The sequence below is a fragment of the Danaus plexippus genome (assembly GCF_018135715.1).
Source record: "Danaus plexippus chromosome 22 unlocalized genomic scaffold, MEX_DaPlex mxdp_27, whole genome shotgun sequence".
NCBI lineage: Eukaryota > Metazoa > Arthropoda > Insecta > Lepidoptera > Nymphalidae > Danaus > Danaus plexippus.
The window spans coordinates 1,382,391-1,399,127 of record NW_026869855.1 but is presented as its reverse complement, the minus strand read 5'-3'; the positions used below and the strand labels follow the sequence as shown (position 1 = coordinate 1,399,127).

The 16,737-nt window shown below is 29.0% G+C and overlaps 2 protein-coding genes across 2 annotated transcripts in view; both read right to left on the bottom strand.

The window, feature by feature from the left end:
* Positions 1–651: 651 nt before the first annotated feature.
* On the bottom strand, positions 652–1,365 carry LOC116773600 (uncharacterized). The gene is made up of 3 exons (XM_061528727.1): positions 1,268–1,365; positions 1,050–1,195; positions 652–921 (listed from the first exon to the last, which is right to left on the bottom strand). Exons 1-3 carry the CDS (start codon positions 1,311–1,313, stop codon positions 694–696), a joined length of 420 nt encoding a protein of 139 aa, XP_061384711.1. The 5' UTR covers positions 1,314–1,365; the 3' UTR covers positions 652–693.
* An 11,461-nt stretch (positions 1,366–12,826) lies between these two features.
* The window catches only part of LOC116773555 (cell adhesion molecule Dscam2-like), a 97,191-nt gene continuing 93,280 nt past the window's right edge, over positions 12,827–16,737 (bottom strand). The window contains exons 32-36 of the mRNA XM_061528753.1: positions 16,495–16,612; positions 16,153–16,307; positions 15,669–15,770; positions 14,992–15,072; positions 12,827–13,855 (exon numbers count right to left, since the gene is read on the bottom strand). Coding sequence (XP_061384737.1) covers positions 13,827–13,855; positions 14,992–15,072; positions 15,669–15,770; positions 16,153–16,307; positions 16,495–16,612 — 485 coding nt within the window. The 3' untranslated portion in view covers positions 12,827–13,826. The remainder of the gene's footprint in view (positions 13,856–14,991; positions 15,073–15,668; positions 15,771–16,152; positions 16,308–16,494; positions 16,613–16,737) is intronic.

The window sequence follows — 16,737 nt, the reverse complement described above, 5'->3', positions numbered from 1 at the left end:
AAACACTTATCATAAACCGTAGCATTATTTACTTTTAACATTATTTTGGATCAGTAACTCCCTTTCATAAGGTAAGATTTGCAAAATGTAGGTGGTAGAGCCTAGCTGTACACAGGTAACTACAGCTCGAACATGGGTTGGCTTGACCGAGGAAGTACCACCCTCTCACAGAAGATCGGCGTGAAGTAGTCTTTAAAGGCTGCGTTTCGTTCGATGAGTGAGAGAGCCGGTTGCCCTTTCCATTTTCCCACACTTTCCTACCCCTTCGTTTTTCCCTCCCTTTCCCACTTTTTCATCCCCCTCGTCACAAATCTTCCCAAATCCCAAAAGTGATGTTGCAGATGTCCTTGGGCGACGGTAACTACCTCCCATCAGATAGGCCGTCTGATCGTTTTGCAACCTTTAGCATAAAAAAAGAAAATGAAAAAATAAATAAATAGAGAACACAGACGAACATTGGGCTTTCAAACTCTACTCTCCATAAATTACTTCTCATATTTTTTCAAGATACGGGTATATTTGTTTTTTGCGCCAGGTTATCCTACATTTTACGTCTAACCTATTCTGCTTCATATTAAATCTGCAATTTCATATACCAACTTACGATTTCTTAAAACCACATTTTAAAATATAATTAAAAAAAATACAGAATTTAAAAATTTTAATTAACATTTAATAAAAATCCATACAAAATTATACGAAATAAGCATCGACAGTGAATCTACACACATTCTTGCTGACTCTATCTGTGCTTTTAATATCACCAGTACATAAATTCTCTTCGCAAAAACATGTGTCAGTTCCACGTGAACAGCAACCTTTTATATTTAGACAATTACATTGTTCATTCGGAACGCAGGCTATGACGGTTTGTGGGTCTTCATTTTGTTTAGCTTGAAAGGTTTTGGACGAAAAGTATATCTAGAACAAAGATACTTAAATTATTGTCGTCATAAAAATTAACGTTGTTAATAGTAATTGAAAATATTTTTTTATGAAACATAAATATTTATTTCACATATAATATAGCTACTGCTACTACTGCTTACTCTTTTCTTTTTTTTTCGTCTTATCATAAGCCACTTTGGTCTTCTGAAATAACACGTACACCCACGTCTTCTTGTACGAAACTGAGCTGAGTTTTGTAATTTTAACACCGTTTTACTGTACCCTTTGTTACAGGAACAAGATAAACCTATAACAATGTATTCCAATAATGATATTCGAGACAAGTTTTTAAATTAATGAAAATAAAATATAAATTTACCCATTACTATGTCCGTTACATTTTTTTTGATGTATTGTTCAATCATTATTATCTGAGCCTACTTGAAATAATTTTACGACATTGACGACAAAAATGTTCAGATAAATTTTTTGTCAGATATTTATATTCCATATAATTTAATACAATGCACTTATATATTTTCATCATTCGATGAGTTTGAGATGCACTTTGATGACAGAAAAGCAAAAATTTCAATTGAACTACACAATTTTATTCACTTTAATTTAAAACATAGCTCTACGCAGTCCCTGGGCATTCCCCACTCCACCGCTGCAATTTAAACTTAAAACAAGCAATTGAACTACATCAACAATAGTATAACTATTTGTTAACAGAACTTTGGAATTGCTTCTATGCTGTGATCATTTGGCCTGAGAGAACGTAAAACGAAAGAATAGGGCTTGCTGAGGTTTTTTTTATTGTTTAGACATAATTAAGTAGATAAGTGTCAGCTAGTTGGTACTTTACTTTGATTTTCTACCACAGTTCGCATCTGATAACAGACTTAAAATTATTTTCTAAGCACGAAATAGGTAAAGAAATGTTTATTTTGGTCACAAATTTTGCCATTCATAAAGTACAATAGATGGTATAAGCCAACACTAGCTTAGCTATACATTTCTTAATATTTAATAATTAAAATCGCTTTATAATATAAATTTTGATCGCTTATGATCGCTTTATTCTATAAATTCGTGGTATGAAATTGTGTCTTTTGTTTAATTGAATTGGCTGAAGTGGTTTTGATTTGATGTTTAGCTATTCTTTTGTTTATTATTAATCTAAAATATTACACAAATCAAGCATGAGGTAGGTTACATAGGTTACACAAATCAAGCATTAGCTAGGTATTATTTCACATACAAGCAGACTTATGCTTAATGGAAAAAGAAAAGCTGTTCCAGAATAAAATACTGCATTATATTTTCTTTGCTTGCAAGGACACTGAACGTTCTTGAAGTTGTCTTAGCACTGGACTCAATGAACTAGGAAAAATTAAAGTTTCATGAAACTATAACTCCTAATAATGGATGGTCGTCGCTTTATTGCAAGGATACATTCTCAAACGTTGATAGCAAAGTGAACTTACTTCTTTTGGTGGTTAAAAAAAAACACGAATTTGTTTTGGTTTCATTTAATTTCACAAGACCGTCCCTGTTAGAGACTACCAAAAGTGTAAAAATGATGCCTTCTACCATGAGCTTTTTTTCAACTCTCTTAGATCTTGGCAGAGCTTGAGTATCTACGCAGGAGAGAAACGGATATTCCTTGAGCCTTTTGGACTGACCAAATTAACTAATGTTAATTATGGGCGAGTTATGTAACTTACCGGCACCTCAGAAGAAAAAATAAAGTATGTCTTCGCCTGATGTATCACATAAGTTATAGCGTCCACATACATATATGTTAAAGATAAGATTCAAAGAATGAAAATGTAAGGTATGCCACGTTGGTATAACAACATCTACATCCGTTCGTCGAAAAAATCAATGTGGGTTAGAAATGTCAAAGTGGCGGTTGACTGTAAAGGTATTAGGGTGCAGGTCTATAATGTTAGAAAGAAGCACTTTAAGCGAGATTAAGCGTAACCCCTGTAAAACACCGTTCTTTTTTGGAAATTAATAATAGGAACCTAACGAGGACCTGTAATTAGAGCTCAACATTACAAACGTACTCGCAGCGCATGTGGGGTCCTTATCTGGACACTGTAGATATTTTTGAGCCGCTCAACAGAACGTTATCGGGTCTTATGATTTGGCCATAAAGGAGCTCGTTAGAGTTATTCTGAGATCATTCACGACTGTTTAAAATCTTAATTTGAGACAACTGTTTAAATCTTTTCTTTATCAGATAACATGCTGGATCTTTTTTTTATATAAAATAATAATTATAGTAGTAACCTTAATCTATATCTTTCATGAATGTTCACTGACATGAACATTTCTTTCATCGTCTATCAAGCCCACTCTGAACGTTGGTATTACTTTGCCGATACTCCGAGTCTCGTTTCCGGTAGTCGAAATTATATTAATTCTAATAACACATTGCTGATTATGGGAAGTACGCTTGAATCCTTAAGCCCCAAGCTATCCACCTTGGAATATTCCAATAGGTTTCTCTAATACACTATTTCTTTTACTATTAAAGATCATAATATTTCAATTACCGTTCCGTATTTCACCTCTGGAGTTTACAGTCTAGTCTATTTCTAGTGTAATCAAGTACAATGAGGTTTAGTTTTATGAACTATTTCTCAAGTGGCCCACAAATTACCACTGCTGAATCTAGCAGGAATTTAGGATAGTTTTGGTTTAGAGAACAAATTATAATTAGTAATTTAAGTGTATTAAGCTAAGTCTAATTGTCTAAAATGCTATCAATCGGTAATTGGTGGTTATAACAAACAAAAACCACCCATTTTTTCATTAGGTAAATAGTATCTGATGTTTTTTCAGCCTACCATAAAAATAATTCTAATTAATTATTGTTCGTGAATAGTATACAATACGTTCAATTAATATAATAACAAGGTATAATCATGTTTTTCCTGTTATCAAATAATTCATGGCTCATTTATTTCATATGAGAAATGTTGTTACATTTCGGACACTGTTCACATTTACAAGTAAATACATAGGAACATTGCCGACTAGAGCAACATAATATGCATGGAATTCTAAACTTTTAGATAGGAATCATATTGTAAGGAAATTATTATTTTCATTCAGAAACTTCTTAAGCGATATTAAATAAAGAAATATTAAAGAGCATTTATTGAATCGAAACTATAACTTCTATTAAGTACTTTGCTTCATTTGAAATTTTATAAATCAAAAGTATAATAAGGAATAAAATAAAAGGCTGTTTTCAAAATTTTAACTCTGTAATGTAGAATTTATGAAGTAAGCTAATGTGAAAATATTTTTTTTAATTTTATTATATAACAATCTATAAAATGCTTCTGGTCAATGTTAAAATAACAAACACGTAACGTTTATTTTATTGTTAATTAATTCTCAAATTCTGTCTGTACCCAATAGTCATGTTCCTAATATTTTCTCCTTAAGATGCTATGATTTAAATAAGTTATTTAATATCACCATCTGACACACGTCGTGAGAGAATCTTGATCACAAGAATAATTTAAATTTCAAAATAATCAAAGAGCATAAAATATTTCATAAAAATTATATTTGTACAATATCCAAAGGTAATAATAATAATAGTAACGAAGGTCGTGGTGGCCTGGAGGTAAGGGCCGGCCTCTCATACGTGAGGGCGCGGGTTCGAAACCTGGCAAGTACCAATGTGATCTTTTCCGCGTCATATGTACTTCCTAAGAGTATTTAGACACCACTGACGGACGGTGAAGGAAAACATCGTGAAGAAACCTGGTCTTATAATTTCAAATTATAGGATTGAAATCGCCAACCCGTCTTGAGCAAGCGTGGTGATTAATGCTCTAACCTTCTCCATGTGAGAAGAGGCCTTTGCTCAGCAGTGGCCCCGGTTGATGATGATGATGATGACGATGATAATGATGAATAATAATTCGTTACACAATATACAAATTCTGTTTGTCAGTAACCTAAAACCTTAAAATAAATTCTTCGCTAAGATAATAGAATTCACAATGAATTTCACGTTACTTGATTCAAACAGCTGATAATATTATGACATACGTACATGTCTGGCGTCATATTACCTAGATGAATATTATCGAAGGTTTAGCGTTATTACTAAGTAATGAAGCAAAATATTATGATATTGTCAGATTAACACTGAAAGTTGCATAAAAATAGTGTTGGAAAATTATTTTAGGATTTTGTTTTGTTGCCAATAAAATTAAAAATAAATTGGTGTTGTTTTACGCAAATATTTAAATTACAATTTGAATAATGTGATACCGGACGTTTTTATATTTCATTGAATATTAATCGACTGGCACTCAATGGGTTGGTAGGTGCAAATGAAGTGGTTGGTTTTACTATTAACAATAAAATATTTATGTAAGTATACAGCTATGCTTCAGGATTCTCTGTTTTAAAAGATCGCCCCTCGTATTTGGATTGACTTTCCCAGGTTAACCCAATGGTCTGCATATTCCTTACATATATTACTAAAACCTAGATGAAGGTAATATTATAACACTTTGAATCTCTGCCACAATCCTTGAAAATGTCGTCAACAAGTAAGTGTGTGTATTGTATATACAGATATTTGTTCTTTAATTATTAATTTTTAAATACAAATATTTATACTTAGGTTTCATTATACTTTTTTTTTTTCCATAAATTTACAACATATTTATAAATCTATCTTAGCTTATACCTATCACCTAACTTTAATTATATATTTATATAGGTATATTTTGAAGCTGGTAGAGCCTAGCTGTGACTACATGTAACTATAGATCGAACATGGGGTGACTGGGGAAGTACCACCCTCTCACAGAAGATCGGCGTCAAGTAGCCTTAATGGCTGCGTTTCGTCCGATGAGTGAGAGAGCCGGCTGCCCTTTCCCTTTTCCCACCTTTTCCTGACATTCCCTTATTCCCACCCTTCCCTGTTCCTTAAAAACAAGATTGGCAACGCATCGGCAACAGAGATGTTGCGGATATCCACGGACGACGGTAGCTACTGCCAACCAAGTAGGTCGTCTGCTCGTTTGCCACCTTTAACATAAAAAAAAAAACATAATTCTAAGACGTTCTTAAAATCTGTTTTATAAGCAAAAATTGAATATAAATATTTATATTTTGAACTGTTAACGATGTTGATGGTGTTACATCAAAAGTTTTAAAAATGTTTTTGGAAGTATATTATTAATCGACTCGAGAAGATTTGGCTCACAATTACTTTTGTTTTACCTTAAGGTCCCACATTTAAAAAATGAGAGAGAGTTTAAAATACATTTTATTGGTAATACGTGATAGTGATGCCTATAAAAATAAATAATAATAATATCATTAATATTGTTAGTGAACATTTACATATATCAATTTTTATCTTCACATATATTTGATATATTTCAGGTTAGATTTTATTTATCTTTTACTTTAAGGAATATTAAATAAAACGTTACTGATATTAATTCTATGTCATTTTTTTATATCTACGTATAAATTTATTATATTAATTTGTTTTCATGGAAATTCTATACATTTCTTATACAGAATAAATTATCTGGCTAAGTTTTTGTTTGTCACCCTTTGAAGTAATATATATGTTGAGATCTAAGATTTTCGCGAGTATTCATTTAAATGAAACTAGTATTATTCGGATTTACTATGTAGTAGTTATGTAGTTAGTTAGTTGTTGTTGTTAGTACTTATGTAGTTTTTAAATAATAAAATCCGCGTAGTAAATCCGAATAATACTAGTTTCATTTAAATATATATGTTTAATACGACTAACGTCTATGGTATAATATTTATGGAAATGATGCAAATCTAGATAACGAAGGTTCATGCGAATCAAATAACCGAATATACCAATAGATGAGAAGATTTTGTTATACGATTGCCAATTTGTTGAAATTGGAATAACAGGTTTGTTATAAAATAATTTTGAATATCAAATAAACGCTTTAGTTTCTTTAAATACATATCTGTCATACACATATTGAATGATTAAAAGACAAGAAAATTTTGTTTAGTTTTATCATATTTAACTTAATTTTTAAATTAGTTTTTTAAAATTATAAACTTTATCAAGTATATTTAATATGTAAGGAATGTAAATCAGTTCTTTCATTTTATTGTGACTTAATTGAAGGTAATGTTTGATCCTCCAACAGAAAATGGACTTTAAAAATGTTTATTATAGTTATTAGTTAGGAAGCTCACATTCGTTAACTTCAAAAATAATACACCCAGTTTCGACAACATAATTTCTTAAAGATTACATTTGGTCAAAAGATATAAATGAAACTAATATATTTCGGATATACAACGCGGATATATTAGTTTCATTTAAATGAATAAAACTCGCGAAAGTCTTAGATCTCATCAAAGGATATATTTATTACGTTAAATGAAATACATATCTTTAAATGTTACTGCACAATGTGACCATACTTTAATTCAGTTAAAATCTCTCCAAGCTTATTGATTGTAAAAGAGGTTAAGCTCATGCCGATCTCATCTTTAATTACCTTAAAGAGATAGCAATTTATTTAATTTATCAATAATTAAATTTGTAACATACAAAAAAAGCCTTCACAATAACAATTACATTTAGGATAAGTAAAAAATATATATTATTGAAACTGTTATATCTGTTTTTTTATATGAAAAAAGTTATTAATAAATATTATATATAGAAATCTGTAAACGAAAGATCATTAAGTCATATATAATAAAACATTCTGTTAGACTAACGTAAAACGTTCCGAAAATATTAGCACTAGTTTGAGCGAGAGCCAAGTCGGAATTAGTTTTCATATTGCGTTACATAAGAATATTCACAAATTATTTATCTTATACATCAATAATTACGGGGTTCTTTTGAACTTAAACGACAAATTTAACATATATTAACTTGTTTATAAATAAATGTATATAATTTATAGTAAATAAGGGCTCTATATATAATAATTCTTAAAAATATTCATGTTTTAAGGACAATTGAAAAAGATACATTATCAAACAGTATAAAATATAGAAAATATACACAAGTTATATAAATTAAACAACCATAGTTAATAATTGTAATATATATATATGTAGTATCGGATTAATGTTGGTATGAAAATAATAAGGTTTTATTATTATATAGATACTGTTGATTAAATGAAATCACAGGACAGGAACTAAGTTATAATAATATGAGCTGCATTTATTGAAAACAGAAAGAATTACATGGAAGAGAGTACCGACGTTGGTCAGCTCTCGTCAAAGACTAAAAACTAAGTACACCCTCACCGTACGCCTAAACTCATACCTGGGTTTATTACCCCGCTCGCACAACTACGTTGCCTACATCTGGCGACCATCTGTCCGGCACATTTTGACACTATTGCTTATCTTAATCCTTAAATTTATGACACTCAACAATAAAATAAAAATGAAATACAACATACTAAAACTAGTTCTAAAGACTATTTTTACCGATCTCACATATATAAATATACTATAAAACATTACCATATAAATATATATATATTTATATGGTAATGTTTTTTCACCTATCACCTGATGACATAACCTTCCCTTTAGTGATATAATTATCAGCTGGGCATTTGATACGCTAAAAGATAAATCAGAGTAATTTGAGCTTCAATAGTCGATCAGACTCGTACCGAAATAGAGTTTTGTTGTACTTTATTCGAATTGAGTGAATTTTAGTGGAATTATTGTGATTAAAAATGAAGTAATTAATAAAATAAAGTTTTTGACTTTTTGTTGTAAAACATATCACATAAAAAGGAATAAAATTAATGGAAGGAGGGTAGTTGTAAAATATAAAATTTTGAAGAAATAAGATAAATGTTTAGATTTTGTTTTGAACCTGTTCAGTTTGAATGATAATTAACTTATGTGTAACTTTAATTATATTTATAAATTGTAAGTTCCTAATACACTTGTTTGCCTAAAATTTCATATTTTCACTTGTTAATACTTAGGCTACTTTGCTATTTAAGCAATGGGATAATGAGGTAAACATTTTCAAGTTTTTATGCACTTTTTAATGTCTAGATACTAGTAGTTTTAGATTTATAGCTCTATGGTTTGAGTATTTTCTTTGAAATATTCTCCAAATAATGAGGAACATAAAATTTTGCAAGTAAATAAAAAAGCTTACGATACATTATATAATTAAATATAATTCGTATGGAATTGTGTATGGAATTTATATCGCGCATTTAAGTTAAATTATTTTATCAAGATATTATGTATATTTTTTTCTATAAACAGACAGTCCATAACTTTAAAAAGTCACAACTGATACAAAGTGAAAAGTTTTGATTCATCATACGAAATATTTTACATTTTATCAGCAAAAAGTACTATCGCAAGTCTTTGATAAACGTTGCTGATGTGGAACTTTCAAGTAGGTCCATCATCAGTGACGAACCTGTGATAGACATATCTGTTTAAGAGATTGATGGCATAACGGTTACATTCAACAGAATATCAGTACTATAAGTCTTTGTTTGATTGAGCTTCTATTGCTCTGTTGTGTAGTCCAACATCATTTGGCCATTTTGCCATTGGCTTAAATTTCTTTTGTGTTTCCTGAAGGCTTTTTTCCAGGTTAAATCAGTATGCAGAAAGGTGGCTTGGCTTGGGAGCTAAAGACACGTGTCGCCTGCAAATGTATAGATTTTACGGTTAAAAGTGTTGAAAAGTCTATTTACATGAGCAAGATACTGGAGAGGTCTTATGCCTGAACTTGGTGCCATTCTTACTAATACCGAAAAACTGAAAGAATCATCAATACTCAAGCGGTATGTTCTTACTTCTTAGCAATTTCTGAATTAAGACCGCAATTTAGCCCAAATATGTTCTTGTTAGTTAACTTAGTCTCAATAATATTTTTATCATCACAAAACTTATGAATATGATTGATGATTTTTTTTTCAATAGCAGACAAAATTGTTATTGGCCTTTAGTTCCCACAATCTATCCTCTCTTATAACTTCGCCCAACTATTCATAATTATCCGAATTTATTCTTCGATAGTATTTTGTCCGTAACCATAGGACTGTCGTACCAAATCTATTAGTGACTTCAGTGAAAGGTATTTTTTGTGATGTAATTAAATTTGCCAATCTCCTTTATATCTGTCTCATAAACCAGAATATCTCATATATATGGCTGAATATGTTATGAATACAACCAAAAATGTTGATGAAAAAAAACTTTTAATTAAAATAATTAAATTTCCCGGTTAAATAGAACAGAGTTTTATTTACAAAATAATAAAAAAATTACTTGTAAACTTTTAAATATAGAATGGATATTTTATTTCAAGAATTATGTCTGTAAAATCAATACCGTCATTCGGAACGATCCACGAACCGTACGCGAACGAACAATAATCCTGGTAATTTGAGTCCTGCAATTCTTTATATGTAAAAGAGTTATCAAATTCGTTTCGACTTCGTGAAGTATTTAATGACGCTCTAAGCTGGAAAATGTATGTGTCTATAAATTATAAAGTGCTTCCTTAGAAATATTAAAGCTATAGTTTTCGGTCTCACTTCTGAGTGTATACGTGTATGCTAAAATTTCTGCACTTTTCTTTTCCCCAAAAACGGGGAGTTCTTGAAAAAGAAAGTAGGGCTTTCCTTACTCCAACTCTAAAAGTGATGCCATAAAAAAAAATATTCAAACTGTTGTAGCATTTCCGTAATTAGTAACAAACTAATTAGTTATGTCTAAGATTTTTACAGGAACTTGTTACAACGTAATTTTGATTTTCGTATTTTACTATAAAATGTTGTTTTATATTTATACATTCTAATATAACCTTTCGACAACTGCAGCAATAGTGATCACGGGAAGACGAGTTGACTTTTACTATTTAGTTTTAATTACATTTGCTGAATATTGAAAAGATTTGTACAGAAAAGCAAGCAAATTTACATAATTTTTTAGTCAACAGAAAACGTATCATAAAATAACATTAAGTTGCAATAATTCCAACATGGATGTTTAATTGAGAGAGATTATGTATAAAAACAACTTTCCTATATATTATTATTATTTAAATTCAAAACTTTTACGATTTTAATTTGAAGCATTATATTTACTGAAGTTATTTAATTCTTAAATCACTTATAGAGTTATTAATTTATGTAAAGAAAATTTAAATTTTTACTCTGTACTAGGAATTTATATTATTTTCGCTCTAAAAGAAATCTCTGGATGCCGGAGAAAAAAAGCCGGGGAGGCATTGATGTGTAAAATTGGATGTTCCACTACACTTATATTGAGACTAAGTCCTTTTCCTTATAATTCTTTTCTTATTGTAGACAATTCTCTTTTTAAAATGTGTAAGTGGATAAGCCAATTTTTAATTTATTCTATATTTTCCAGTATATTAACAATTTTTTTTTACGTGGTTTAATCATACATACATTTTGACTCGCATCAACTTTCTTTTGACTGCTATTTCATCAGTCGTTATAAAATTTTACTTTTATCACAAGAGCAATGAGTTTCAAATGTGATGGAAAAATAATAACATAGATATAGGAACTTTAAGATATTGTGATTTTTTTTAAATGTATTCAGAAAGCTTGGATAGTAAATATTTCAACAGAGCAATTCATTTATTAAAAGTATTAAACGGAAATCCAATCCAAGAAACGCTACAACGGATCGTAGTATATCCTTTGAAGATAACACTACCCATCTGAAAGTAGTTTTATTATCTATCTTAGGAAGTTTCCAACTAATTTTCCGGTCGAATGTGCTCCAACAGCGAACTTTAAAACTGATTTCATATGAAAAACTTTTTAGATACGTAGGTGAGCGATAAAGTTCAGTTTCAAGCCTCGGGTGATGTTTCTTGTAGGATAAATTCTTTCTGATATTCTCATTTCCAACTATGCTCTCTTTAAGTTTGTTCAGAAATGTTCAGATCAACAAACTGATTTTTTTTTAATTAACAATACTCGTTTCGTTTTCTTGTTTATTTTTCGTTTGTTTTAACTATACAGAAAAAATATTATTTTTAAAACATATATTGTGGCTTCTAACATTGAGGGGAAATTTGAATTAATTATTCGACAGTTTTACCACTTATAAGTTATTGTTCGCATGCAATTTGAAAATTTGTGTAAGAGAGAAATCTATATATGTATATGGCAATCAACTAGTAGCTACTTCTATACTGTATCGCAATACATCACACATAATACAAATAATCCCGTGATAAGGCCATAGATATTAGGGAAATCGGGATAAATTGTAGCTTGTGTCCTATTTTGATAACTTAGCTACATCACCGTAAAGTTCAAAATCGATAACAAATTTTTTGTGTAAAAAAGCAAGAAACATCTTTACATCGTCTCGATTGTCTGCATTAATGATATTAATTACACAATGTTAATATAAAGAAAAAAATAAATAGAAATTTCAGTATAGTTTTTTTATTATAATGTATGTAAATATTTATATTAAAAAAATACTTGTCACTTCAGTGCGGCTTATAAAGGAATATTGTTTTTAAGTTGATAATTCTCCTTTCTGTTAAAGCTCGATAAAATTATGTACCAAATATATATATATATATATACTTTTATTAACGTCTTACATAGGAGAAAATCAATAACTATATATATACATATATTATTAAGTCTTAGTTATTAAAGTTATGTATGTAGTGATTTACATTAACTCATACATGAGCCTTTTCCCCGACCCTGTGTTGAAGATATATTTTTAATATACTAACATATAATGACTTCACGAGTTACACGAAAGGGTATTTAGAAATGAAACATAAATTATAATGTCTAACATTTATATTTTCCAAATTTCACATGTCATGAATTATAAAATAAATGTTAAACAATCAGTCTTTTTGAAGATAATTTTATAATTTCGCTACCATCATCTATTAATGAAATATCTATAAAAGATATGAATCCTAAATTTTCTATAACAAATTCTTATTTATTATATTAATAATATTATATAATAGTTATTTTAAAATACATTAATGTACAATTGCGTTGTTTGTACAGTGCTCCATAGTGGCTTAATTAATTTAATTTTAATATATATGTAAGATTGCTAAAAACATTAAATTTAAAACGTTTTTTTTTTTTGATTGACTGCTATGAAATTGTTTTATTATGTGTATTTTATGTATTTTTTTTTTAATCATTTATGTAATAATTCAATGAGATTTAAAATTATTTACATTTTTACTTATACATTTTAAAAGTAAATATTTTATAAATAAACTTTTGAAGTACATATAAGTTGTGCGAATATAATATTTTTACAAATTTAGTAGAGATTGGAACGATTCAAACACTTCTGTAAATAATGCATAGTACGAGATTGTCGGATTCATAAACAATGAGTCTAAAATATATCCGACTAAAAGTCAATACAATAACTTAATATATTTTATTCTATTATATAAAAACTGGTAAAATATTTCCTAAAAAAATTTTCAAAGCTTAAAAATATATGTTAACCAAAAACACAGTTACAATGAACACATCATTTGGTGTAGAGGTGGTAAAGATTTAAGTACATGGAATAAATATGCTCATTTAAATTCAGGAATAAAAGTAAAGAAATTGTCCAAAATCATTGAACCTTACTACAGGATTATAGCATATTCGGCGCTTTGTCAAACTAGCTTTGTGCTCTGACAGATCAATGAACTAACATTCAATAGTTTTGAGTGAAGTGTTTTTCTTACAAATTGTTTAAATTCAATAATGTATTTCAAGATTTACAAAAAAAAACATTTAATTTTGCTTTAAAAAAATATTACGTACAATATATTAATATAAATTAATGAACACAGAAATTTAATAACAACATTACTTAAATTTATTTAGTGGCTACCTGTGATGTGGCACTCTGCAGGCTTCTGGAAAAAAAATATAACCAAGTATTAAATACCAACAACATATTATTATTTAAAAGTAATCGGCTCTTGGAATATCTCAGGACGTGTTTTACAAATTGTCACCTTTTTTTGTCCCTAAAATTTGAGCGAGAATGATGTGTACATAATCCAAATTATTCAGCCAAACTGTTCATTTTATTAAATAGAATTTTAGATCGAGATATATAAAGGGAAATATATGAAAAGCGGATGTAGCGTAAAGTTACGCCTGTGACCTCGGACATGGATATTTACTTGCGTGAAAACTAATAATATAACGAAACTAATAATGTTATATTCAACATGAAATTTACATAAATATATTAAAAATAATATATAATACAATTCAATACACAAGTTTAACAAATATATCTTTATATATAAAAGAAAGTCGTGTTAGTTACACTATTTATAACTCAAGAACGGCCGTGCGGGTTTGGCTGAAAATTGGCGGAGTGTTAGCTTAGAACAAGGGAAAGGACATAGGATACTTTTCATCCGATGGAAAAAGAAAAAAACATAAGTTGATCAAATCCAAAATCTTCTTATCTTTAAGGAGGAATAGAGTTCGCCCGGTCAGCTATACATTTCTATTTCTCAAACTAACGCAGACGAAGACGCGAGGAAAAACTAGTATCTACGTATGAAGCGTTTCCAGTGCATTATATACTTTTGATTAATAAACGTATGTAGTGTGAATCTAAAAATTTGTCCTAAGCATATATATTTTTTTCTTATAAGAATATGTGTTAAATACTCTTAACTAGTCAGTGAAAAGCCGTACTAAGTGTTTAAGTCTATTAAAGATAAATCCGGTTATAAATCATTGTTTTGTTTATTTTAACAAATCAACCACTGAATGTTCAGCCCATTTTAAAATACACAGATATCGGCTCTTGATTTCCAGTCCATCATCTTGTTTCAGTTCAATATAACTGTTTGTTAAAAAAAATATATATTATATGAATAGAATTTGTGTCAATTGTATGAAAAATTTTGACCTGGAATGAAGTTCTAAAAGTAACCTAATAAAGAGCTATGAAATTACAAAGATACGATAAACGAAGGTCTCAAAACAAATGAATTTAGTTTATTATATAAATTTTAATGTAACATACTTCTTGGCGCACTCTTCAACGTCGTTGTTCTTGATACACAATCACTGTCCTCTGATTCTGAACGCATTTGGAAACTTGTTTCTGCAATATTAGTTACATTTAAGTATTTGATTGGGAACTCACCTTTGAAGTAAATGCCTAGAGAATCTCTAGTCTAGATTTCAATGACTCATGAAAACTATGAATTAAGCGAATGAATGAATGAATGAAATAGAGATTGTTGCCGAAAATAAAGTAATTAATATTATTGATCTCTGACATATTTAAGATATTCCCACTATATTTCAATAAATCATTTCATTGCAAATAGTTTTCTTCTCACAAAATATAGTAATAGGAAATGCTTTTCTTTGTGACAAAGAAAATATTTTAAATAAAATGAAAACTTAATAAATTGTAATTTCAAATTATCCGTCAATAATTTTTATAACAAAATAACGAATTTAAATTGTATAAAATGTTTGGATTTATCATAGAAATTTTCATAATTTTTTGGTCGGGTATATCATGTAACAGTCAAATAGTAATTTATGAATGAAATGGTAAAAAAAGAAATCAATATCAAATATTTTAAATTGTCTCCATAGAAAAATATTGTTTGGAATCCATCAAGCCGTGAAATTTACTTGAATTATAAATACGTACAAATATATGTGTATGTATATGTGTATACTTACCGCTGTCATACCTCCCTGGCCGTGGCGCTGCGTTGTTCTCAACGTGACCGAAAGTACGGAACCCGAGAGCAAACTGAGCGTAAGGACTTATCTCGTAAAGTTCTGAAGGTAGATTGAGATACAATCTTAAAAAATTTATTCCATCATACAGACTATAGATAGAAATTTTAATAAATTATATTTACTAAAAAAATCATATCACGTAAATTAAAAAAAAACATGTTTTCATATCAACTAAGAACTGTTTAAATTATAGCATTATTATACAAATAGCAAATCGTAAACAAAAATTTTATTAGAAAAATATCAATCATATACGAGAATTTAATGGAAACGTTGAGTTATATTCCTCAATAGTCTGTCCATATACATAAGTAGCATTGCCAAAATATCAAACTACCTATTGCTTCGGGTTTCGTTATAATTTAAAATTAATTTAGTTTTTTATAGTAATACTAATTATTCTATTATAAAATTTTCTTACCATGTTTATTATCAGCTGTTAAATGCACCGGGGTGCTATAAACTCTATTATTGACCTCACTCGGTATACTCTGTGGCGTATTAACGGTCACGTTACTTCGCTCAGATTTACATTCAACCGTCAAAGAATTTCTGTATTCTGTTAGCCTTTGATGACTGAAAATTATTGTATGAATAAATAAAATAAAATTTACTTAATATTAAATAAGTTTTTCTATTACATTTTTGTATTATACTTATTAGAACGAATTATCTTTTTAAGTTCATAATAATTCCTTTGTTAATATTGTAATAAAAATTATTTATTTCAATTAAATATACATTTAAATTAAGATAAACTTACTTGTGTCTCTTAACGATGATGTAGAGACACGCCGCGAGACAAACGAATAGCATTATTGAACTGCAAATTATAACTATCATGTTGAAGTCAATATAATCCGTTGGTGGACCGATAGACTCTGGAAATAAGATTCATAACTTACCTTAAACATTCACTAAACTAAAAACTAATAAGTATTAACTAAAGAGATAACTTTGTTTGTATAAAGTTTAACTTTTTTGGACTTAAAAATAGATTTCCTAA

Bases quoted from the DNA above. Each gene is read 5' to 3' on its own strand.
- LOC116773600 (XM_061528727.1), bottom strand. From the start codon at position 1,313: ATGATTGAACAATACATCAAAAAAAATGTAACGGACATAGTAATGG. The intron at 1,196-1,267 runs GTAAATTTATAT...ACATTGTTATAG, and splicing joins TGTAACGGACATAGTAATGG to GTTTATCTTGTTCCTGTAAC. The intron at 922-1,049 runs GTAAGCAGTAGT...TCTTTGTTCTAG, and splicing joins GACGAAAAAAAAAGAAAAGA to ATATACTTTTCGTCCAAAAC.